Source organism: Vanessa cardui, chromosome 22, assembly GCF_905220365.1.
Source record: "Vanessa cardui chromosome 22, ilVanCard2.1, whole genome shotgun sequence".
Classification (NCBI taxonomy): domain Eukaryota; kingdom Metazoa; phylum Arthropoda; class Insecta; order Lepidoptera; family Nymphalidae; genus Vanessa; species Vanessa cardui.
This window is the reverse complement of record NC_061144.1, coordinates 6,028,691-6,055,491: the sequence shown is the minus strand read 5'-3', so window position 1 is coordinate 6,055,491 and position 26,801 is coordinate 6,028,691. Positions and strand designations below refer to the sequence as shown.

General features: G+C 38.2%; 2 protein-coding genes across 6 annotated transcripts in view; one reads left to right on the top strand and one right to left on the bottom strand.

The window, feature by feature from the left end:
* LOC124539310 (S-methyl-5'-thioadenosine phosphorylase) overlaps positions 1-3,170 on the top strand; it is a 5,543-nt gene extending 2,373 nt beyond the window's left edge. Inside the window, exons 2-8 of the mRNA XM_047116671.1 lie at positions 112-287; positions 752-889; positions 1,251-1,430; positions 1,742-1,817; positions 1,904-1,990; positions 2,578-2,700; positions 2,934-3,170. Coding sequence (XP_046972627.1) covers positions 112-287; positions 752-889; positions 1,251-1,430; positions 1,742-1,817; positions 1,904-1,990; positions 2,578-2,700; positions 2,934-2,969 — 816 coding nt within the window. The 3' untranslated portion in view covers positions 2,970-3,170. The remainder of the gene's footprint in view (positions 1-111; positions 288-751; positions 890-1,250; positions 1,431-1,741; positions 1,818-1,903; positions 1,991-2,577; positions 2,701-2,933) is intronic.
* On the bottom strand, positions 3,156-26,801 carry LOC124539309 (transcriptional repressor p66-alpha). Of its 5 annotated transcripts, none has more exons than XM_047116666.1 (18): positions 26,690-26,801; positions 26,307-26,356; positions 25,892-25,976; positions 18,829-18,961; positions 18,085-18,227; positions 14,891-15,037; positions 13,440-13,550; positions 12,202-12,315; positions 9,506-9,589; positions 9,154-9,198; positions 8,534-8,632; positions 7,763-7,881; positions 7,176-7,651; positions 6,614-6,663; positions 6,224-6,311; positions 5,164-5,292; positions 4,478-4,612; positions 3,156-4,163 (listed from the first exon to the last, which is right to left on the bottom strand). In XM_047116666.1, exons 2-17 carry the CDS (start codon positions 26,342-26,344, stop codon positions 4,485-4,487), a joined length of 1,989 nt encoding a protein of 662 aa, XP_046972622.1. In that variant the 5' UTR covers positions 26,345-26,356; positions 26,690-26,801; the 3' UTR covers positions 3,156-4,163; positions 4,478-4,484. The 5 variants fall into 5 exon arrangements, with proteins under 5 accessions (XP_046972622.1, XP_046972625.1, XP_046972623.1 ...); XM_047116669.1 differs by having other exon boundaries at positions 18,085-18,179; XM_047116667.1 differs by having other exon boundaries at positions 25,892-25,973.

Genomic DNA, 26,801 nt, shown 5'->3' with positions numbered 1-26,801 from the left:
GGCCCCGGGGCCTCCACACCTTTAAATCCGACTCTGCCCATGCATTACTGCCATTAAACCATAATCTCTATTGTATAACAACGGGATAATTCATTCCTTTTCATACCACAGATCGGTATAATCGGGGGATCCGGATTCGATGATCCAAATTTATTTGAGAATCCTATCGAGAGAGATATTACAACACTATTCGGAAAACCCTCTGACGTCTTACTAGAAGGTACCATTAAAGGTGTTCCTTGTGTTCTTTTGGCCAGGCATGGGAGAAAACATCAATTTCAACCAAGGTATATAGTCTATAACTTGTATCACTATTAATATAATTTTTAACGATTAATCCTAATTAAGTAAACAATAAACTTCGAATAATTTTATTTATACTCCACTCATATTTAGAACTCTGTCGTGTAATTTTTACTGTTGCAATAAAATGTTTTTCCAGCGATAATTAAAGGAGCCGAGATGGCCCAGTGCGAACGCGTGCATCTTAACCAAATGATCTTAAAAAAATGATTGCGGGTTCAGACCCAGGGAGGCACCACTGAATTATAATGCGCTTATTTGTGCTTGTAATCTCGTGCTCGGCGCTTAAGGAAATCATCGTGAGGAAACCTGCATGTATGTATCAAATTTCAACGAAATTCGGTCACATGTTCCACCAACCCGCAGCGTGGTGAAATATGCTCCAAACCTTCTCCTCAAAGAAAGACGAGGCCTTAGTGGAAAATTTACAGGCTGTTCATGTTTCCAGCGACGTTAATTATCGCGCAAATATTTGGGCATTGAAGCTGTTGGGCTGTACGCACGTTCTGGCTACAACTGCAACTGGCTCATTGGTGGAGCAGTACCGGCCTGGTGACTTGGTTGTGTTGGATGATTTTATTGATCGGTATGAGTGCTTTTATTAGCAAACAAATAATCATAATGAAATTAGCTGCATTCACATAGCCTACTTTCCCATAGATTCTGCATTGATATTCATAATTCAAGGAATAATCTAGTTACATATATTCTTTTCATTTTAAATCTTTACTTAATAAAATATTTATATGAGTAAAAATAACAAACGTTTTTGAACATTTAAGCACTACCACAGTTTCGTAAAGCAGCGTCTATCGAGAAGAAACATATAAAAGTATAAAAAAAAAAATCGTACATAAATTGCCAACAATGATTTTTGATTTGTTTATTTATCTGAATATATTGCACATTGCTACAATAAAATAGACAATAGACATTCATGTACTTAGGACATGGGGTCGCCATTGTACGTTTTACGATCGGACGGAAGGTGGTCCGCGCGGCGTGTGTCACCTGCCTATGAGGCCGGCCTTCTGCGAGAAAGCGCGGCAAGCGCTGCTCAGCGCTGCACGCAGCAGAGGACACATCTGCCACGAGAGCGGGACCGCCGTCACCATTCAGGGACCCAGGTCGCTTGTCACTCCATATTTAATTGTATATTTTAATCAATACTCGTGTATTTCACAAACTATAAGCTATTATGGGATCGCTAAATATTGAACACGCAACAATATATTGCAGCTAAAACAAAACCGATACTTTGTGTGATGTCATTAAACTCATCAATTTAGTTGTATAGTTGGCGATATATATATCTTCTATTGCCAATTTATTTTCGCACCACGTTTTTGGATAGAAAATGTGACTAACGTCAAATTTGTATTACACTGTAAAGAAAAGTGTTTTCTGTAATATATATCTTTGTATTATTGTATTTTAGGTTTTCAAGTCGTGCTGAAAGTTTAATGCATCGCCAATGGGGCGGACATGTCGTCAACATGACCACCGTACCTGAAGTATGACCTTTACTATAATAATCTGAAAAAAAAAACATATTGATGACATTTCGTTAAGATGACTTATTTTTTTTTTTTTTTTAAAGGTAGTGCTAGCGAAGGAAGCAGGTCTGAGTTACGCAGCAGTAGCGCTGGTCACAGACTACGACTGCTGGAGGGAGAACGAACAATCAGTAAATATCGCGACATTAACTCATTATTAAAACGGCTCATTAAATCTCACAGATTATACATGTCATTATTTTAACAGTATTCTTCAACATATTTTTTATATGCTGATGACAATTTGTAAAAACCTTTTAATTAAAAAATAGGCTATTTGACTGGTTTTTAAAATCCATTTTATATTATTGAGTAGAGGTTAAGGAACCCAGTAAAAGTTGATTTTTTTTATTTCTAGTACATATTTGCCGAAAAATATATTAAAAATTCCATATTTAAATAACGCGCGAAAATGCTACTTGGACAATATGGCGCTGCGGTGACGTCACTTTGCTTTATTTTAATCTGCGGTACACATAGTACGGAGCGTTTTTTGTCACGTGACAAACGTTTGAAAAAATGCATTTGTATTTATTGATTTTTGAATAAATTAAGTATTATTTTCAAGTTTCGTTAGTAAATAACCATTTTTAAACTCATAATATACACTGATTACAATAATTCACATTTTATTTTCCGCATTGTCAAATAGCCTATTGTAGTAGTTCAGATAGGAGACTTCTATTACCAAGAACTAAATTTAATTTATTTATGACAGGTATCAGTGAGCGAAGTTCTAGAGATGTTTGCAAGGAATATCAAAAAGGCTATCGATGTAATCGTTGATGCTGTGCAGATACTCGCTGCAGATTCTGACTACACCTACCTCGATTGCCACAAGGTACGCATTTTGTATTATCAAATTTTATTACTCTTATAGTCACAGTCCTTCAATATTTCTGACAATTTATAATTGTTCAGAATATGATGATTGAGTTAACTCCACTGATCCTAAATACAAAGTAGAATTATCTCAATGCATTACGAATAAAAACCGCACCATAAATATATCCACCAATAATGTGAAAATTACTCCTTTAACAAATAAGAAATAAATATTATTTTTTATTCCAGGACCTCGTGGCATCTGCTATTATGCTGAAGCAGTAATATTTTTGAGAAACAATTTAAGAGAAATGAAGAAGTATGTCTTTACTTATAAATGTTATTTAGAGGTGATAAGTTAAACAGTCTTCTCTCAAAGAACAAATCAATAATGTCTATAAGTGAAACCGTTATTAATAAGCTAAATGTATTTTCTGTCAATGTATATTCATTCCGAAATAAAACAATGCATTTATGCGTACAATATTTATTGAAGTACTTAAAAATCCAGATATAAAACGAAGTTGATCTTTTACACACTACTAATTACGATTATCTTAAAATTAGTTTTGCTATAATTACGTATTTGTTGTGCTCTTTATAACGTCAAAAACTTATATTATCTAGCTCTAGCTCTCTTTAAACCATACCCAAAATTATCTGATCGTAAAATGTTATCTCTACATACTAGCCGACCAATTCTACGTCACGAGGTTGCTGACTTAGCTGAGAGCGTTCCGAACTGGTTGTGACGCGCTGCTATCATCAAACAATAGCGCGTCAAGTGTAATTTGGCGTGCGGCAAAAACATGTACAATTTTTTTTTGTTCATTTATATCTTATTTGTTTTATTTACCCTTATTAAGAAAACTTACCCAAAATCTATTAAAAATGAGACGTAGAGAATTATTTTCTAGGGAGATATTGGTAAAATAAACAAAAAAGTAGCAAGGCAAAGGGTGTAGTAGGTGCTGCCACAGGAACGCCATCTTATACTTGACAGTCTGTATCGGTTGGCTGTACTAGTTTTTTTTTTTTAATCATTAGTATGAACGAAGACAGCCATATTTCGCCATAAAGACAGTGATTCTCGATTTCGTTGGGCGAATGTATCGAACTGACATAATATTTATTAGATCCATCATATGATCAAGAATTGACGCATAGTATTAATTATTCAATTAAGGCGAAAGGCGAATCGAAATCGCTACCATAATTATTGTCAAATATAATTTGTCTAGAATTGAAAAAAATATTGTTATATAAATAAATCAGTCACTGTATAAAACTTTTCTTAAAACTTAAAACGTGTGACGTCGCGTTCGACAGCCTCTAGTCAGCTTGGTCGACTAGTAAGACCCATCATAACCGTTACTTATTATTACCTAGCATACTGTAAAGTAAACATTAAAACAGCTCTTAAAATGCTCTTCTTATCGCCTATACATTTTAATCCTTCGTAGAAAACGTTGAACCAACCTGAAATAACATAATTTAAGGCATTTTAATCTACAATCATTTGACTTAGAAGTATACTTTAAAGGTATTTATTAACATTAACTGATTCACTTTTAAAACTGAAATTACGTTTTTTACTAATGAAAACTTGTATATCTCTTTATATATCATTTTTAACTAACATTAACTAAATATACTTTAAAAAATGACATCTGTGTATATATAATATAGAAAATTCTTAAAAACTGTTAATGAGAAAAAATAAATTAAGGTAGAATTTGTAATTTTGAGCAGTGACATTGTTTGCATGTCGATATGAATACACTTTTAGACACCTGTAGTTCAGTTCTTAGGCCAGGGGTTCCTGGCGTGCTGTCCGGGTATCATATCCAGCAAATATTGTCGCTGAGCCTCAGCTACGCGTTGCATCTCTGCCGCCATAGCAGCGCTACCGCTCCCACCCTTACCCGCTGCAAAATACAACGTAGAAGCAGATCAAATGTTCCAATAATACACAATGTTAGAAGAAATGTTTAATATATAAATTTTGTAGCGGTTTTTAATGTTAATTTCATACAATTTGTATGATCGATGCAACGGTAGTACCTTTCATTAATATGACATAATATATATAATATATCAAATAGTCTCATAAAAAAATCGTTTTATGAATGTCGGTGAAGAAAGTGTAAAGATATGAGCGATATTGAGATGTGTTTTATATTAATATCGCATAATATACCAAACTTATTAGAAAACTCTTTTGAAGTATATAAATCTTAGATTTGATTATCTCTAATCCTTTGTCACATAACAGGTTTATTATTTTTAATATAAATTTGAAAATATGACTTGTAAGCAAAACAATCAACGATCGCAACTGTGATGAAACAGACATCGCAAACATCTCATCATTCGATAAAAATGTATTAATAATTGGTACTAGACACCTCGTGCTCTAGACGAGGTAAGCGGCAAGGTAAAGGCAAGGTAAAGGTAAGGTAAATCGGTGCATACGTACAGCGCTTACCTAGCGCACTGGCCTGCGCCATGGCCAGTTGGTAGGTGTAGAGCAGCGGCGAGAACTGCATCATGGCAGCCGCAGCCGCCGCGGGAGACACGCCGCCCCCCCCACCCGCGCCGCTCAGCCCTGCCGGTGGGACACAATTAGTACAACACAACAACAGCCTGTAAATTCCCACTGCTGGGCTAAAGGACTCCTCTCCCTTTGAGGAGGTTACATAGCATATTCCACCACGCTGTTCCATGGATTGGTGGAATACACATGTGGCTCAATTTCTATGAAATTTGTCACATGCAGGTTTTCTCACCGCTGAGCACGAGATGAATTATAAAGACAAATTAAGCACATGATACAGCGGTGCTTGCCTGGGTTTGAACCCGCAATCATCGGCTAAGATGCACGCGTTCTAACCACTGGGCCATCTCGACTCGACTCTGCACTGCTGGTGTAATAGTATCATGCAAGATTCCCAATTAGTACATGGCCGCGAAAATTACGCGGTACATCTTAGAGTATATGTATGTATCACATCATATACATAAATATGAGACAACATCACATACATTTATCTGATCAAAATGTAAGTAGCTAAAGCACTTGTGTTATGGAAACTCAGAAGTAACGAAGGTACCACAAACAAACAGACCCAAGACAACATAGAAAACTAATGGTAATCTACATCGACTCGGCCGGAAATCGAACCCGGGACCTCGGAGTGGCGTACCCTCAAAAAACGGTGTACACACCACTCGACCACGGAGGTCGTCTTATGTAAATTTCCTACTCTTGAAAATTAAGAAAACTATTTACTTTTGTTACATATTAGCTATAAATAACGTATTTCATTCTCAATTTAGTCCAATTTTAGGACACAGTAATAAAATTACATTATCTTAGATACATAAATAAAACATTTGCGTGCCCTCACAGCACATTTGAATGCAAAAGTAGATTAAAAACCCTAAAATGGAGTACAAATGTGTTCATAAAATAGTGTAACGTCAAGAAGGGTACATAAGCGTATTTTGTAAAATACGTAACGAGTATGAAGACTGACCTCTGAGCAATTGATGCTGCAACGCTTGCATGGCTGCTGCGCTTTGTTGTTCGAATGCCATCTGCGCGGCTGCTGCAGCCGCCAGTTGCTGAAAATTTAAATAATGATTAATATATATCACATATACTTAGAATAAGTGAGTCTAATTTTAACGATCAATCCTTTATTAGTTAGGTAGTACTGTTTAATTTATGATTTTTCGTAAACGAGGTATTTAATGAAACATATGAAGTTATAAATGTGAAAAAAATAATTAATAAGTAACCTCGGCACTTAAAGTTACCATACGGCTGACGATTACTTTTGAATTATAGCTAAATTTTTTATATAAAAAAAAAATCTTATCTGCAGTATAGAATATATTCATGTGACTGTTGGAAACCTCCATACCTGATGTTGCTTGCTGCTACTGCCCTGGCTGCTAGTGCTCGAAGACGATCCTGCAACAATTACAATTCGGACAGGTTCGTGTCAGGCTAAAGAGACGGTAACCAACCGTAGATATGCAAATTATATGATGTTAAATAACAGAAACAACACAAAATAAAAACGTATAGTACGACACAAATTAGATGTAGCATCGGAAAATGCAATGGAATGAAAATAAAACCGATTACTGCCGATTTATACAACCAATAGAAATAGCTCCCTATCGCGTCATTTGACGCTATTCGTCGCTATAGAATCTCGCGTCAGAGAAAGCAAGTGCATGTAAACCGACGCGTCAAATTGACAAATATATTAGGTCATACGATATTACAAGTTATTACGTTTGTGCAAAGATCATATTCGCATGAAAAATAAATATTGATGATTGGGGACAGCGTACTCAATTCGGATGTGATCGGTTTTACGAATTTTGCCGATGCGACATCTAAGTTGTGTCGTACTATAATTAGAAAAGTGATGTAATGGTGAGGAATGTGAATAATAAAGCGTGGTGTGTGTTTACCTTTACCTTTCTTGGCGGGCGGGTCGGAGTCGCGCGCGCGCTCCGCGTGGTGCGCACGTAGGGCGGCGGGCGCGGGCGGCGGCTTGGCGGGCGCGGCGGGCGCGGGGGGCGCGGGCGCCGAGTGTCGCGGGCGCGCGGGCGGCGGCGCGCGGTGGTGGTGCGCGTGCGCGTGCGCGGGCGGCGGCGCGGGCGCGGGGGGCGGGGGCGGCGACGGCGCGGCCAGCCGGCGCTCTATCTCCTGTTCCTGCTGGAGCGCGCGCACGAACGCCGTCTTGAGGCGCGCCGTGTGCTCCGCCTTGAGCGCGCGCTTCACGTTCCCGGACACGCAGAGCTCGCACAGGCGGCGCGCGTGCGGCGCCATCGAGCACGCGAACGTCGCGTCCTGCCGGCGGGGCGGGGCGCGCTCCCAGCGCCACACGGCCGTGAAGTCGCTGCCGCACTGCGCGCACACGGCGGGCACGCTCGAGCGCGGCATACTGTCGGGCATATTAGGTGCACCTTTGTTAAATTACGCTTCCTAGTATGGCGACGTGTCGCTAGCGTTTCGTCCTAAATTATGTTCTACTATTTTACTTATTGATAAATACCGGTCTTCGTTGGTGAGATAGTCGACGACGTGCTCGAGCCCCACGAGGTACACGAAGTCGGTGTTGCTGGGAGAGGGGATGAAGTTCATCTCCGGCGGCGGGGGCTTAGGTGGTGGAATCTATGTGTAAAAATATTTATTTATTTATTTGAATACTTTATTGTACACCACAAATTAAACAGATTAAGCCTTATAGTAAGAACATATAAAAAGGATGGTACAACCGGCGATCTTATCGTTTTAAAGCGATTTCTTCCAGACAACCGAGGTGATATGAAGTAGTAGCCAACAGAGAAATGATAGATGGTGTAAAATAGACTACATGCATAGATAGAAATAATATAATACATAAATAAACTACTACATACATATAGCTAGGTACATAAATACATTTATACATACATATATACATAAAGTCATACATAAATACATACAGATATATACAAATAACAAATGGTATCTAGTCGCCATTCAATGTGAGAGTGTGAGGTAATATTTAATAACTTTAGTTTTAAATAATGTTAAAGAGATTGCAGATTTGATATTAAGCGGGAGAACATTCCACAATCGAGTAGCCTCAGCCGTAAAAGTTTTTTTGGAAAAAAATGTTTTCTGCACAGGTGGAATATCAAACTAACATTTATTTTAAATTAAAAATTAGAACACAAAAAAGGATTTATAAAGCCAGTGTGTTTTAAATGTTAAATAAACTGCCCTGATCAATACTGGGTAAATGGACAAGATGTTCGTATATAAACAAGACAATACTGACCTGCAACAGCGTCTTCTCTAGTTGTTTGCGCAGAGCTAGTTTGGCGGCGGCTTGGCGCTGGGCCGGCGTCTGCGTCTCCTCGGAGCTGCGGGAACTCGTCTGTGCAAACACAACAGATATATAAGTCTTATCATATATTATTATCTAAAAAGTAAAGTAAAGTAAAGTAACAGCCTGTAAATTTCTCACTGCTGAGATAAGGCCTCCTCTTCCATTAAGGAGAGTGATTGGAACATATTCCACCACGCTGTTCAAATGCGGGTTGGTGGAATGCACATGTGACAGAATTTCGATGAAATTAGACACATGCAGGTTTCCTCACGATGTTTTCCTTCACCGCCGAGCACGAGATGAATTATAAACACAATTAAGCACATATATATAGTGGTGCTTGCCTGGGTTTGAACCCGCAATCATCGGTTAAGATGCACGCGTTCAAACCACTGGGCCATCTCAGCTCTATTATTATCTAACTTACACAAAAAATAAAAATAATCCATCGAAGTAAAATTAAAATAAGAACTTCGATATACGTAAATTATCTATCAATTGTTATAATATGTAATTCAAACTAAACGATACAATAGTGTAAGAAATCGACATCACTTTCTCATACTCACTGCATCGCTTGTACTACTGGTGACCGATGAGTTATCCTGAGCAGGCTTGTAATGAAATAATAATTTTATTCTACCAATTAACTCTTTTTATTCAGTCTGATGAAAAACACTAAAATCTATTGCCCAGTTTAAACGATTTAAGCATACAGACAGAGGGAAGCGATTTTATTTATACTATATTAAAGTCGTATAGCATCTCTACATTGGTCTTGGGCAAGCTTGACTACATACGAATTATTTATTTTTCCTCTGCCAAACGGTATACAAGGTTTACTATGTATAAGTCTTCTATACCATATATATCTAAAATAATGTTTCCGATGAGTTTTTATATAAAATCCAATCAAATAACCTTGGGAGTGGAGTGCGAGGCCGGCGGTGGAGCGGGCGTGATGGTGACCGACGGCGTGATACTAGCGCCGCCGCCCGACGACGACTGAGGACACAACACATTAGCTGGATTATGTAGCTCGGGTTCCGTACATTCCGTATAGTACGACACAAATTAGATGTAGCATCGGAAAATGCAATGGAATGAAAATAAAACCGCCGCCGGGCAGGTTGGCGTTGTATTTTATTAATTTTATGTTACTTTCTTTTGTTTTTGTTTGTGGTGTGCAATAAAGAATAATTCAATATAACATGGGTATGTATGGGGGGTTACCTGCGTGCGGTAGGGGCCGGGCGTGAGCGTGGCGCCGCCGGGCAGGTTGGCGTTGTATTTTATTAATTTTATGTTACTTTCTTTTGTTTTTGTTTGTGGTGTGCAATAAAGAATAATTCAATATAACATGGGTATGTATGGGGGGTTACCTGCGTGCGGTAGGGGCCGGGCGTGAGCGTGGCGCCGCCGGGCAGGTTGGCGTTGTATTTTATTAATTTTATGTTACTTTCTTTTGTTTTTGTTTGTGGTGTGCAATAAAGAATAATTCAATATAACATGGGTATGTATGGGGGGTTACCTGCGTGCGGTAGGGGCCGGGCGTGAGCGTGGCGCCGCCGGGCAGGTTGGCGTTGTATTTTATTAATTTTATGTTACTTTCTTTTGTTTTTGTTTGTGGTGTGCAATAAAGAATAATTCAATATAACATGGGTATGTATGGGGGGTTACCTGCGTGCGGTAGGGGCCGGGCGTGAGCGTGGCGCCGCCGGGCAGGTTGGCGTTGTATTTTATTAATTTTATGTTACTTTCTTTTGTTTTTGTTTGTGGTGTGCAATAAAGAATAATTCAATATAACATGGGTATGTATGGGGGGTTACCTGCGTGCGGTAGGGGCCGGGCGTGAGCGTGGCGCCGCCGGGCAGGTTGGCGTTGTATTTTATTAATTTTATGTTACTTTCTTTTGTTTTTGTTTGTGGTGTGCAATAAAGAATAATTCAATATAACATGGGTATGTATGGGGGGTTACCTGCGTGCGGTAGGGGCCGGGCGTGAGCGTGGCGCCACCGGGCAGGTTGGCGTTGTATTTTATTAATTTTATGTTACTTTCTTTTGTTTTTGTTTGTGGTGTGCAATAAAGAATAATTCAATATAACATGGGTATGTATGGGGGGTTACCTGCGTGCGGTAGGGGCCGGGCGTGAGCGTGGCGCCACCGGGCAGGTTGGCGTTGTATTTTATTAATTTTATGTTACTTTCTTTTGTTTTTGTTTGTGGTGTGCAATAAAGAATAATTCAATATAACATGGGTATGTATGGGGGGTTACCTGCGTGCGGTAGGGGCCGGGCGTGAGCGTGGCGCCGCCGGGCAGGTTGGCGTTGTATTTTATTAATTTTATGTTACTTTCTTTTGTTTTTGTTTGTGGTGTGCAATAAAGAATAATTCAATATAACATGGGTATGTATGGGGGGTTACCTGCGTGCGGTAGGGGCCGGGCGTGAGCGTGGCGCCGCCGGGCAGGTTGGCGTTGTATTTTATTAATTTTATGTTACTTTCTTTTGTTTTTGTTTGTGGTGTGCAATAAAGAATAATTCAATATAACATGGGTATGTATGGGGGGTTACCTGCGTGCGGTAGGGGCCGGGCGTGAGCGTGGCGCCGCCGGGCAGGTTGGCGTTGTATTTTATTAATTTTATGTTACTTTCTTTTGTTTTTGTTTGTGGTGTGCAATAAAGAATAATTCAATATAACATGGGTATGTATGGGGGGTTACCTGCGTGCGGTAGGGGCCGGGCGTGAGCGTGGCGCCGCCGGGCAGGTTGGCGTTGTATTTTATTAATTTTATGTTACTTTCTTTTGTTTTTGTTTGTGGTGTGCAATAAAGAATAATTCAATATAACATGGGTATGTATGGGGGGTTACCTGCGTGCGGTAGGGGCCGGGCGTGAGCGTGGCGCCGCCGGGCAGGTTGGCGTTGTATTTTATTAATTTTATGTTACTTTCTTTTGTTTTTGTTTGTGGTGTGCAATAAAGAATAATTCAATATAACATGGGTATGTATGGGGGGTTACCTGCGTGCGGTAGGGGCCGGGCGTGAGCGTGGCGCCGCCGGGCAGGTTGGCGTTGTATTTTATTAATTTTATGTTACTTTCTTTTGTTTTTGTTTGTGGTGTGCAATAAAGAATAATTCAATATAACATGGGTATGTATGGGGGGTTACCTGCGTGCGGTAGGGGCCGGGCGTGAGCGTGGCGCCGCCGGGCAGGTTGGCGTTGTATTTTATTAATTTTATGTTACTTTCTTTTGTTTTTGTTTGTGGTGTGCAATAAAGAATAATTCAATATAACATGGGTATGTATGGGGGGTTACCTGCGTGCGGTAGGGGCCGGGCGTGAGCGTGGCGCCGCCGGGCAGGTTGGCGTTGTATTTTATTAATTTTATGTTACTTTCTTTTGTTTTTGTTTGTGGTGTGCAATAAAGAATAATTCAATATAACATGGGTATGTATGGGGGGTTACCTGCGTGCGGTAGGGGCCGGGCGTGAGCGTGGCGCCGCCGGGCAGGTTGGCGTTGTATTTTATTAATTTTATGTTACTTTCTTTTGTTTTTGTTTGTGGTGTGCAATAAAGAATAATTCAATATAACATGGGTATGTATGGGGGGTTACCTGCGTGCGGTAGGGGCCGGGCGTGAGCGTGGCGCCGCCGGGCAGGTTGGCGGAGCGCCGGGCCGCGCCCGGGGCCAGAGCGCCCGCACTCGCGCACGCCGCGCCCGCAGCGCGCTGCAAACACACAACACTCAATACTCATACACAGCGGTAATACAATTATACCCACCAGACAACACACGCGTCTAGACTAGACGAGTAGTGAGCCCATAGTCACTTGGGACATGTCATGCGAGGTTTAAAATCTAAGTTTACTAGAAACTCATAGTGTTACAAAGTTTTAATTTAACTACATATAGTACGACACAAATTAGATGTAGCATCGGAAAATGCAATGGAATGAAAATAAAACCGATTACTGCCGATTTACACAACAAATAGAAATAGCTTCCTATCGCGCCATTCGATGCTATTCGTCGTTACACATTCACGCGTCAGAGAAAGCAAGTGCATGTAAATCGACGCGTCATATATTAGGTCATATGATATTATAAGTTATTACGTTTGTGCAAAGATCATATTTGCATGAGAAATAAATGTCGATAATTTGGGACAGCGTACTCAATTCGGATGTGATCGGTTTAACGAATTTTGCCGATGCGACATCTAAGTTGTGTCGTACTATATGTCGTTCTTTTTTTTGTATTTTTTTTTTTATGTTATAGGTTGGCGGACGAGCATATGGGCCAACTGATGTGAATGTGGTCACCATCACCCATAGACAATGACACTGTAAGATATATTACCTTACATCGTCAATGTGCCACCAATCTTGGGAACTAAGGTGTTATGTCCCTTGTGCCTGTTTATAATGAACTTCAAAGCCACTAATATTCTTCGTTATGCTCATACTTCAAGAGTGACCGTCCCACACGGGAGTGTATGTCATCTCAAATAATATAATATTTTATGGGCCACTAATAGTTATCTCTTTCGTTATGCTCATACTTCAAGAGTGACCGTCCCACACGGGAGTGTATGTCATCTCAAATAATATAATATTTTATGGGCCACTAATAGTTATCTCTTTCGTTATACTCATACTTCAAGAGTGACCGTCCCACACAGGAGCGTATGTAATCTCAAATAATATAAATAATATTGTTATAGAAAAATATAACAATCGACATGCACGTTTCCTCACGACGTTTTCGTTCGTATAAAGTAATTAAGTAGTACAGGTTGCACGGGCACGGCTTTAACCCCACGGTCCGTGTGCGCACACGTGTGGCGCGTACCTTGCTGTGCTGGTGCGCGGGCGGCGGCGCGGGCGTGACGGTGACGCCGGGCGGCACCACGCAGCCGCTGCCGGCCAGAGCCGCGCCCGCCGCGCACGCGCTCGCCGACTCCTGCGGGGAGGAGGGGGGGGGGGAGTAAAGTAAAAGTAAAGTAACAGCCTGTAAATTTCCCACTGCTGGGGAGAGGGCTTGGAACATATTCCACCACGCTGTTCCAATGCGGGTTGGTGGAATACACATGTGGCAGAATTTCTATGAAATTTGTCACATGCAGGTTTCCTCGCGATGTTTTCCTTCACCGCAAAGCACGAGATGAATTATAAAGACAAATTAAGCACATGAAACAGCGGTGCTTGCCTGGGTTTGAACCCGCAATCATCGGTTAAGATGCACGTGTTCTAACCACTGGGCCATCTCGGGGGGGAATTACATCCATTTAACCATTCCAAGATCACAATCAAAATTCTACTTTAGCAAAAATTTAGTTTACTACTACGTAGTGAACATATTTTGAGATGTTATTGTTTTAGCATATTTATTTTAATATGATCATATTTTATTGTTTTAATGTATTAAAGTATTATCAGCATAAATAATTCGATTTAAATAGTTGTTACAATTTGCGATGATTGTCAACATCCGGTTTTGACTGAACTAAATTGTTTTTTTTGGATCGAAACCGGATGTTGATACAGTCGGAGGAGGGGCGTGTAAACATTAAATACTAGGAGTAAGCCCAGAAATGGTCATTCCTACTTTAATCGTCGAATTGGAAGGATCGAGAAAAATAATCAATCTTGTATCAGTTTTGATTTGAGGAGAGTTTTTGTACTATTCCAACAATTGAATGATACAAAAACTGTATGTGCAGATTATAAGTATATCTATATTACACCCCTTCATGAGAATTATAGTCTCTATTCTAACATATATGAATAGAGACTATAATACTCAATGGTTACTGCGAGAGAGAGTCTGATTGCACATAATGTAACTTTGTATGATCTGATAATCGGTTAAGTACCTTTACCCATACCATACATATGTTTAATAAATAGAGTACAGAGTAAATAAAACAGTAACACTAGGAACTAGGAAGTAACTTTACTTGGTGGTAGGGCTTTGTGCAAGCCCGTCTGGGTAGGTACCACCCACTCATCAGTTATTCTACCGCCAAATAACAGTACTCAGTATTGTTGTGTACCGGTCTGAAGGGTGAGTGAGCCAGTGTAACTACAGGCACAGGGGACATAACATCTTAGTTTCCAAGGTTGGTGGCGCATTGACGATTTAAGGAATACTTAATATTTCTTACAGCGTCAATGTCTATGGGCGATGGTGACCACTTACCATCAGGTGGCCCATATGCTCGTCCGCCAACCTATACCATAAAAAAAAAGGAAAGTCTCCATACTGGTATTGTCACATGCAATAAACTCATTTGTACCGACCGTTGCCTTGGCGGGCGGTATGGTGGCGGCCTGCTGCGACTGTCGCAGCTTCCTCAGTAGCACGAGACGCGTCTCCTCGGCCCGCAGCTTCTCTCTCAGGGCTCGGAGTCGTCGCTCACGTTCCCATATCTCCGCACTCGACAACTCCTGAAAGATATATACATTTTTTTTTATAATTACCACTGATTATATTTATAAACGACGATAGCATAGGTCATTTTTTTTTTTTTAAATTGTATAATATGTTTTATTTTCAACTTTAAACAAATATGTTGACACGATACACTATGAATGTTATGTACACTTGTAATCGATGTACATATCAGAAGTTGTTTTTCTTTTTTTGGATGTTGTGTAAGCCATCAATTAATATGTATATTGTTAGTGTACTTATTAAATAAATAAATAAAAAATAAAAATATATTTGTTAAACAAAATAGTGTAAATTTTCATCAAACTTATGTATAGTATATAGTATATCTTCTTTAATATTGATATTTATTTAATAAATAAAATCTAATAACATACACTTGTACATATTAACATTTATGCATAAGTAAGATTAATAATTATACATACAAATTTATAAAATAAATATACATATATAGAACTCTATTTAAACTAAAAAACTGTTAATAACTACAAAAGGAGCCAACAAATAAGCCAAGTTCGTTATCTTGGTGTGCGTGACAGCTTCGCTTGACTCTCGAAAAACGCACATACAGTATGACACAACATAGATGTAGCATCGGTAAAATTGGTAAAACTGATCCATCTGAATTGATCTTTACAAAAACGTAATAACTTGTAATATCATATGACCTAATATATTCGTCGATTTACATGCACTTGCTGTCTCAGGTTGAACTGACGCGAGAATTTATAGCGACGAATTGTGTCGAATGGCGCGATAGGGAGCTATTTCTATTGGTTGTGTAAATCGACAGTAATCGGTTTTATTGAATTTGCCGACGCTACATCTAGGTTGTGTCGTACTATAAAGTAGTGATGTGCCGGATCGTATAAAATGTAGATCCGCGGATACGGATACGGATCTTAACTTTTTTACACAATCAGTGATAAATCAATTACTGTTAGAAAAGAACATTGCACGAGCCTCGACGAATCTTTTGCTAATATGTTGATAGTGATGATGACGACGAGCAATCTGAAAATCATATATCAGATACGAAAGCTAATTTGCTCATCGAATATATGTCAGAAAAGAGATTACCAAGAGATCAAGACCAACTAAAGTATTGGGAAATTAACACTAAAAAGTTTGGAGGTCTTAGTCACATTGCTCGTACATATTTATCATACCCTGCAACAAGTATTTCAAGTGAGCAATTTTTCAGTGCAGCAGGAATTGTTTATAATCCTCATCGTAACAGACTTTTGGGGGACAAAGCTGCCAAATTACTCTTTTTGATATATAATATACCATTACTTAATTTCAATTATGACTGATAATTTTTTTTAAGTTTCATTAATTGTCATTGTGATTTTAATCTAACATTAACACTATGTGTCACGCAGTACTAGTTTTGTTGATTAAAAATTATTTAATTCGAATTTAAAATACATATTACGAAGATCTAAGTTTTTTTTATTGTTAATTAAAAGTGATCTCATAACTTTTTATACTACTGATCTCATTAAAAAGCTAGTTTATTTAGAACCTTGAAGTTATATACTATTGGTATGATAACTAATGATAAATGATAAATATGATAACTACGTCAAAGATTGCAGCATAAAGGAGAATATTTGATTTTAAGAAATAAAAAAATATCCGTATTGAATTTAATAGTTTTTTATTTCTACCTAATGGCCTATTAAAGGCGAAGGCACTAGCGACGCCACTTGCTGGAAATTGTTAGCTACTAAACCGAATCTTTTTTAAGTAATTGTGGACCGTCACAATCTCGGCAACTGGCATCGCTAGTACGCCTTACCCTTCGCCTCAAGGAATATATTATCTATAAATTTAAAATTAATAAGGTAAATAGATCCGCCAGATAGATCCGCCAAAAAGTAACGGATTCGGATACGGATACGGATACGGATCTTTCATCTGCCTCGAATATCCGCGGATACGGATATCCGGCACATCACTACTATAAAGTAGTATGATTTTTAGTAGTAGTTTACTATAGTCTGTTCGAGTTAAGAATGCAAACTGCCATGTGGGATTTAGATGTTATGGAACTCGCTGCAGAAAATTCTTTTATTATAGACATTAACGACGACACTAGTAATAGTGATTAAGATATTAATGACTTAATTTCGATTTTTTACTTTATATGTGTATTTTTTTAAATTCATTATACTTAGTCTTTAAAACAAATATAATTTGTTGGAATTTTAACACAAATATGCATACACCTTCACCCTGCTGTTAAAAAAGATTTGATTGGTCAGGGGGCGGAGTCAGGCCGGTAAACAATGACTGAAATGATGAAACAAGACTATAGTGTGTGTATAACCTTATTAGTCTATGTTTGTTCTAGCTTAAGTTTTTAATAGTATTTAAGTTTTTAATATTACTTAAGAGTGTATTACTTTGTATTTAATTTAACAGTGCTGTAAATGCCTGTAGTGGTGTATCATACTGGACTGGTCCATGTACTGTTATTACGTAAGTGTTATTGTGAATATGCCGATGGTGTTTCAAATAAATAAATAAATATACTCGACGCCAATGATGTTGTAGTAAACAGATATGTTATTAACGCGCAAAAAGTGAAGACTAGAAAACGTCCTAATTGGGACGTTTTCCTTTAGGTGTTTTACGTAGTAATACATCATAATTACGTAGTAATACATTTTGCGTAATTAAAACATCTAGTTATCCCTTTTACTTATTGTTTTTATCAAGCTACCCTTTTTGATGGCCCAGTGGTTAGAACGCGTGCATCTTAACCGATGATTGCGGGTTCAAACCCAGGCAAGCACCGCTGATGTATGTTCTTAATTTGTCTTTATAATTCATCTCGTGCTCGGCGGTGAAGGAAAACATCGTGAGGTAACCTGCATGTGACAAATTTCATAGAAGTTCTGCCACATGTGTATTCCACCAACCCGCATTGGAACAGCGTGGTGGAATATGTTCCAAAAACTTCACCTCAAAGGGAGACGAGGCCTTTAGCCCAGCAGTGGGAATTTACTTATTTTTTATGTATGTGACTCACCCTGTGTCCGGTTATCGGCAATGGTGGTTCGTTCTCGTCGTCGGAGTCTTCCTCGTCTTGCGGGTCGCGCGGCGACTCCGGCGGCAGCGCGCTCGCTGTTATAGAAACATTCACAGCGCCTGTGTTCAGCTTGCTGCTAACATCTACACAGAACTTTACTTTAACCCACTATCGATACACCGAGGGAAAATAAAATAAACGGTAGAGCCTGAAATTGGCCAGCGATAGTAGCAAAATATGAATTTTTTTTGTATATAAGGTACGAGTAATACAAGAACAAACGTACAAAAAAACCATCCCAGTTTGTTTCGGGCGTCAGGGTGTCATCACAAACGAATGAATAGTTTCAGAACGCATAGAGGACATTCATTTACATTTATAATTAAAAATATATATTTTCGTTGGTTGGTTAGGTTAGTATATAAAAGTATAAATTTAATTCAAATAAGAATAAGACTCACACAGAATTGCATCTCAGTCCATCTCGTGACGTCATAGACGTTTTAAATATTTTTTCCAAACTAATTATTGTTTACTTCAATAAAAATGTTTTAAATTTCCCATCCCCTATTCATGTTTGTCTTCACATTGAGCCGTCTTTCCCAATTAGATTGTCTCTGTGAGTGTGTAACACACACATAGTCATGTATATAAAGAATCATGCACGGCTATTCCTTGAATATATTTTTGTGTAACTTAATTATCTTAATAAATATTAATTAATAATTAGTTCGCATTAATAACCAGTAAATGGAGCCGGAGCAGGCAATGAAGGTTTGCGGTGAGGCGGTGCTGCTGGCAGAAGAACAATGTCAGGACTCTCTGCATAACTACGTTGCTCTGATCTTGGCCGTAGTACTCTCTTACCGCTTGCACCCTGATGTATAAATAAATATTTAAAAATTTATTCTAACTTATGTTATTATTATTATTGTATTATTATTATTTTGCTGTCGAAACGCTTGGCCCTTGGAGTACTGGTGCAAAAAGCTTCATCAAAAGTATAACACCTCGCCTCATTGCCTCCACTGGTGACAGGAGGGCTGGTTCGTTTTTTGCCCAGAGGATCGGAATTGCGATTCAACGGGGAAATGCTGCTAACATTCTTGCCACATTCCATGCGGTCAAGATTTATACAGTAACTAGTTTTAGTTCATATTTGTATATATATATTTAAGCATTTAATATTGTTAATTCTTATGTTACTTATGTTAATATTTGTATTGTATATTAATTCATTATATTTGAACTTGTTAACTAGGACAAATCATCACCTAAGGAATAAGTGTTATGCCCCCTCCAAGCCCTCGCTCTTTCTGTTACTCTTTGTCTAAAATGTTTTTGTTCCTGTCAATTTTTTTTTCATGAGCTGTTATATTTATTTATTATTTAAAAAGCATCTTCATTCTACTGTTGTCTTAAAACTAAATTATATTTAGATAAAAATAAAAACCAGAGGTCTAGTTTTTATTATTACCACAATGTAATATAGTCATAACAACTACATACTATTCGTAACTAAAAAATATATGAAAGATGATCTTACATTTATACTCACTCTATCAATCTTGAGGTTTGCAAAATATAAAAAAGAACATTATTGACACATAATTAGATTATAATCAAATAACAATACAGGCACTTGAAATAAAATTAGTTTTATTTCAATGTGTAATAATCGCGAAAATATAAGACAACATAATACAGGCACTATAAGTTGGCCATTCAGAAATAAGTTATGATATGTTTTTAGGAAAAGATGGGTTGTGTGTACTTACAATATGTTGATACTGCTATTTTTTCCTATTTAGTCATTGCAATTATTCATAATTTCAGCACATATTTTACATGTTAATATAGCAGACACAAGTTAATCATTAATTATCCTTTTCAAGAAAAAAAAACTAAACATTGTAGTTTATTTTAATGAATGTAGCTTGTCTTTGGAATGATGAAGTTATTTTATTTTGATTAATTCTTTATATAATTGAGCGTCAAAAGTACAAGTCAAACTGTCAAATGTAAGTAGCATCCACTGTATTATAAGAAATATTAATCATTCCTAATTTCACCAGTACAACACAAACCTTGGAAACTAAGATGTAATGTCCTTTGTGCCTGTAATAAGTGGCTCACCCTTTCAACACAATACACTAACAACACAATACAAGCAACCATAATATTGCTGTTTGACAATAGAATATATAATGATACAAATACTAATTACTAAAAAAAGCCTCATAGGGCTAACATTAAGTCCTACCATAGGGATTTAGCTTATAAACTTTATTGATATAAATTAGAACACAGAATCATCATTTAATTTCAGAGTGATAAATATTCTAATTGTAGCGGAGTTGTGTATGATGTTGTAGATGAGGTTTGATTAAAACAAAGTTTCTTCCACTACTAATTTATTTCTCGTAGAAATAATAAACACGAAGATAGGCAGGCACAGCACAGAATAGAAATGAGAAGAAAGAAATATGAAGGTAAGTTTAGATGAAAGAAGGAAGTATGACTTAATACAAAGACTTAAGGTGCAAAATCGTGTAGCAAAATTTAAGCGATAAGCGACGTGCGTTCAGTACGAGATCTAGGATTCGACTGCTTGACGGAAGGCGGCCGAACCGATGCGCATACGTTTCTTTGTTCAAAGTAACGGTAATTTATTTAGAAAAGACATTTCTATTACACGATCGCGCGGCGACTGCCTTCCGACATTACATAAATTATTATATTATATTTTAATTATTTATATGATTTTTAAAGTGTAGATATTTATACTGTGTATAACATGTATATATAATATGTATTTATTATGTAATTTATATAAGTATATAAGTATTATAGTATACATATATAGTATAGTTATATGTACATATGTTATAGTAATATTTGTATTTATGTTACCTTTATTATTTAATGTATGAAAAATATATAAGATATTATATGATTATATGTATAATATTTTATTTATATAAGTTATATAGGTTGTAGGGATCTGGTAAGTGTCGCGTTCGCCACACCACTCCCCTCCAGAGACCGTCCTACGGGCGATAATAATCAGGTATGTGTACTGTTCTGCCCGATCGTGTCCTTTTGTTATTATTTTCCTTATCTTTAATTTTATCATCGTGATTTTTTATTTCAGGTGGAGTAGCAGGAGGAAGAGGTATATCCCTTGGATCGTCGTCGTCGGTAAGCATGTATGCAGGCTTCAGTCTTTCTATTGTTACAGAGGTAGGTTTTCCTCGGACAAGTATTTTGAAGACTTTTTCGTTCCTCGCCAGTACTTCATGTGGGCCAGTATAAGCCAGTTGGAGTGCTCCTCTGTTAGCATCTTCTCTGAGGTACACATGACTAGTCGTTGCAAGATCTTTGAATATGAAGATAGATTTCTTACAGTGCCTGGAAGCTGGTTGCGGTTGAAGGTTCTTCGCAATAATCCGAAGTCGTGCCATAAAATCGGTTATGTCATCAGACTTATTCGTGGATGGTTGAAAAAGTTCTCCAGGTAATCTAAGCGTCTCGCCATATACCATTTCTGCCGAAGATGCTTGAATATCTTCTTTAATTGCATTTCGGATTCCAAGCAACACCAATGGAAGTGATTCTGTCCAATGTGAGTTTTCATGACAAACAATGGCGGCTTTTAATTGGCGGTGAAATCTCTCAACCATGCCATTACATGCAGGGTGATAAGCAGTAGTTTTCTTGTGTTCAAAACCAACCATTTCAGAGAGGTGCTTGAAAAGGGCAGATTCAAATTGTCGTCCTCTGTCAGTGATTATAGCAGTAGGGCATCCAAAGCGTGCTATCCAGCCGGATATCAAGGCCTTAGCTACTGTCTCTGCTGTTATGTCCATAATAGGAATAGCTTCTGGCCATCTCGTGAATCTATCTACGGCTGTAAGACAGTATTTGTAGCCGTTTGAGATTGGCAGTGGTCCTATTAGATCGATATGGACGGTGGTAAATCTGGCACGTGGAAGTTGAAAATTCCCAGGACTGGTTGAAACGTTCCGAGTAGTCTTCGCTCGCTGACAGGCTTGACATTTCTTTGTCCATTCACGGCAATCTTTCCGTACGCCGGGCCATACGAAACGCTGAGCTACAAGTTTAGCAGTGGCATTGGCGCCAGGATGGCTGAGTGAATGTAAGCTTTGGAATACTCTGTAGCGAAACGGTGATGTGACAAAGGGTCTTAGAGTCTGATTTTTGTCATCGCAGTACAGCTGTATTTGCGTTCCAGGAATGATTGTCTTACGTAGATTGAGAGACGATTCTCCTTCTATCAGTCGTTTCAGCTCAAGATCGTCAGCTTGTGACTGTGCTAGCTCTGTCAAGTCTATTGGCTTTGTCAGTTCTTCAATCCTCGATAATGTATCTGCCACGACATTGTCCTTTCCAGATATATGCCGTATATCAGTAGTAAATTGTCCGATATAGTCGAGGTGGCGAAATTGTCGTGGTGAGCATTTATCCTTTCTTGTTGTAAAGGCGTAACATAAAGGTCTGTGATCCGTGAAAACGGTAAAATGCCTTGCTTCTAGCATGTATCGGAAGTAACGGATTCCCTCGTATATCGCAAGTAGCTCCCTGTCGTACGGAGAGTATTTACTTTGCGAAGGACTTAGTTTCCGTGAAAAGAAACCGAGAGGTTGCCAAGCATCATTTTTGTATTGGTGTATAGCAGCTCCTATTGCTTTGTCTGAAGCATCAGTTACGAGCGCGATCTTTGCATTCAAGTCTGGATGAGCTAAGAGTGTTGCGCTGCATAGACTGTTTTTGCATTCTTCGAATGCCTTAAAAACTTCACCCGTGATGTCTACTGGATGTGAGCCTTTGACCTTATCAGTGAGAAGAGAGTGTAGAGGTGCTTGAATTTCCGCGGCACCTGGGATGAATTTGCGGTAAAAATTCAGCATGCCTAAGAATCTTCTTAATTCTCTCACAGTCTTAGGCACAGGAAATTCTTTAATTGCCTCGACTTTGGATTCCAATGGTTTGATGCCATTTGATGAAACGGTATATCCCAAGAAAGACACTTCAGAAACTCCAAAGACGCATTTAGACGCATTTATTACCATCCCATACTCCCGAAGCTTATGAAACAGACTTCGTAAGTGATGTTGATGTGTTTCTTCATCAGGGGAAAATATGAGGAAATCGTCTAGGTATGCGTAGACAAAGTCTAAGCCTCTGGTCATTTCGTCAACAAAACGCTGGAAGGTCTGGCCGGCGTTTCTGAGTCCAAAGGTCATATATGGGAACTCATAAAGACCAAACGGTGTTGTGATGGCCGTCTTTGCAATGTCCTCAGAAAATACTGGAATCTGGTTAAATGCTTTCACGAGGTCGATTTTGGAGAAAACACGACAACCCGATATGTTATGCGTGAAATCGTGAATATTCCGAATCGGATAGCGGTCAGGAATTGTTCTTGCATTAAGCATCCGATAATCACCGCATGGACGCCATCCACTTTCCTTCTTCGGGGCTAGATGCAAAGGTGATGCCCATGGACTCTCTGATGGTCGAGCTGTTCCATTTTTAATCATAGCTGCGAACTCTTCCTTGGCTATGAGCAATTTATCTGGAGCCAAGCGACGTGGCGAGCAAGATACTGGAGGTCCAGGTGTAGTCCTGATATGATGGACCGTGTTATGGTTAACAACCTTCTCGTTTCCTGCAGGACGTGTGATCTCCGGAAATTGACGTAGCAGTATATGGTAGTTTGAATCACCGAGCAATGTCTTCACTGAAGAAATCGTGCTGGATGATGATACTGATTCTGCTGAAGTCGTCAGGGTTGTGGTGCTATCGATGAGACGCTGGTTACGGCAGTCGACTATAAGACCATAATATGACAAGAAGTCGACGCCAATTATAGCCTTAGTGACATCTGCCACTATAAATCGCCATGTGTAGTCTCGACGCAGGCCAAGATTCAGCTCGAGGTGAGCAAAACCATATGTTGAAATAGAAGTCCCATTCGCGGCATAGAGTTGGTAATTGGTCGGAGATCTTCTTTCACGTAGTGCTGTGCGAGGGAAGACGCAGAGATCGCTACCTGTATCAACGAGAAACTGCATCTTCGATTTTCGATCCGTTACGAAAAGGCGACCAGATACGTTATGGCTATCGGATGTCGCCATTACCGATTGCCTTGGTAGTTTTCCGACTTAAAATCGCATGGCTTCACACATTTATTGGCATTCTTTCCGTGTTTATTGTGATACCAACATAATGGAAATTTTCTGTAGTTGGACTGTGATCTCATTTGTACTGTCGGGCTACGTCGTCTTCTTGATCTCGATCTTGGTCTGTGACTGCGAGCAGACAGAGCTTTTACTTGCTTTGTGAGCTCATCTATTTGTTTCGCCATTGAATCAATGGTTGACTGGGGAGCAGATGTTGAAGCGACTTGAGGTGTGCACGGTACCAATTCATGTAAGCTGTCGGCTAAGTCAGCCAAAGCTTGAAGGTCATAAGTTTTCTGAGCCACAATAATTGGTTGAAGAGCAGTAGGCAGACGACTTATCCAAATAGTTTTAATAAAATCGTCTGGAACTGATGGACCTGCTAATCTTTGCAGGTGTCGGAGAAACTGAGATGGTCTCCGATCTCCTAACTCTTCGTGAACAAGTAATTGTTTTACCTCTTTCTCGCGCGAGGCTGACAGACGCTTGATTAATTCAGTTTTAAGTCGTTCGTACTTCCCTGTCTTTGGTGGTGAAATAATTATATCCTTCACTTCTGCTGCGTAACGGTGTTCTAATGTCGAAGTAACGTAATAAAATTTTGTATCGTCGTCAGTGATTCTCGACAACACAAAATTGCCTTCCAGTTGTGAAAACCAAACTGCAGGTTCTTCTGCCCAGAACGGTGGTGGTCGCACTCCGACTCGAAATATGTCGGTCGTGTCGTGAGGTGTAAATGGTCGTCGTGACTCGGCATTTAAGTTCGAGTTACCTTCATTTTGTGGTTCCATTTTATTCCACCAAATAATCTAGTGTTCCTTACTTGAGTTGGTTAATTAATCCTCTTCGTTTTCAGCTTCTTTGTTTTCAGCGGGGTCACCAATGTAGCGGAGTTGTGTATGATGTTGTAGATGAGGTTTGATTAAAACAAAGTTTCTTCCACTACTAATTTATTTCTCGTAGAAATAATAAACACGAAGATAGGCAGGCACAGCACAGAATAGAAATGAGAAGAAAGAAATATGAAGGTAAGTTTAGATGAAAGAAGGAAGTATGACTTAATACAAAGACTTAAGGTGCAAAATCGTGTAGCAAAATTTAAGCGATAAGCGACGTGCGTTCAGTACGAGATCTAGGATTCGACTGCTTGACGGAAGGCGGCCGAACCGATGCGCATACGTTTCTTTGTTCAAAGTAACGGTAATTTATTTAGAAAAGACATTTCTATTACACGATCGCGCGGCGACTGCCTTCCGACATTACATAAATTATTATATTATATTTTAATTATTTATATGATTTTTAAAGTGTAGATATTTATACTGTGTATAACATGTATATATAATATGTATTTATTATGTAATTTATATAAGTATATAAGTATTATAGTATACATATATAGTATAGTTATATGTACATATGTTATAGTAATATTTGTATTTATGTTACCTTTATTATTTAATGTATGAAAAATATATAAGATATTATATGATTATATGTATAATATTTTATTTATATAAGTTATATAGGTTGTAGGGATCTGGTAAGTGTCGCGTTCGCCACATAATCATCCATTTAAATATACGTAAAGAGTTACTTACATGAGGAGGCGGCTGGGCTGGTGTTATAGTCAAACCGCTGGCTGTTAATGCTCTGAGTTCGCTCAACTCAGGCGGTAGTGACCTGCTGAAATTTTACTTCCTTTGTTAATGGATACTTAGTAAAAAAAAAATTTGAAAGACGAATTTATATTTTTCATTAAAATCAAGATGTTTTAAAATACCGAATTATAATCCTAAGATCACACTTTATATATAATTTTATTAATAAATTTTGATATTACATCTGATTTTTTTCTAAAATTTCTTCCGTTCAATCTTCCTTTTTTTTTCAAGTACATTTAGTTAGAATATTTACGTTACTTATATATTTAAACTAACTAGGTAGTATAATCTTACTAGTAGCGAATATTATAATGATGTCCGTGTATTTCGAATGAAAAATTATTTTACTTACCTTACGCTAAGATCCACCGCCGAATCGTCTACGTCCATTGTACTCCACCACTGCACAATTAATTAGCGAAAATTATACAATCACCAAAAATCAATACAACACAATAAAGGGTTGTCATAATAGATTTCAATTATTCAATATGTACATTATTATCAATTAAAACAAAATAATGAGAAACACCTAATTAAGATTGAAATTTACTTTGAATTTACAACTTAAATTGGAGTAAAAATGTAACTTAATTTCCAGTAACGCCAAAATAAATGACAGAAAACTGACAAATTGTCATGGACCTCTTGCAGCTTGCTGCATCTACATCAAGATAAATAGAACTTGTTCAATAACAAATATGTTTGAGTATAAGTATTAAAATGTTTATTCACCTTTTAACACTTTTGATGCCACAGTTTTCTTGTTTTTATTTCACATTTATTCGGAAATACAGTTTTTTTACAATATATGATCTACAATTGTACACAGCAGGAGCCAGGTAAA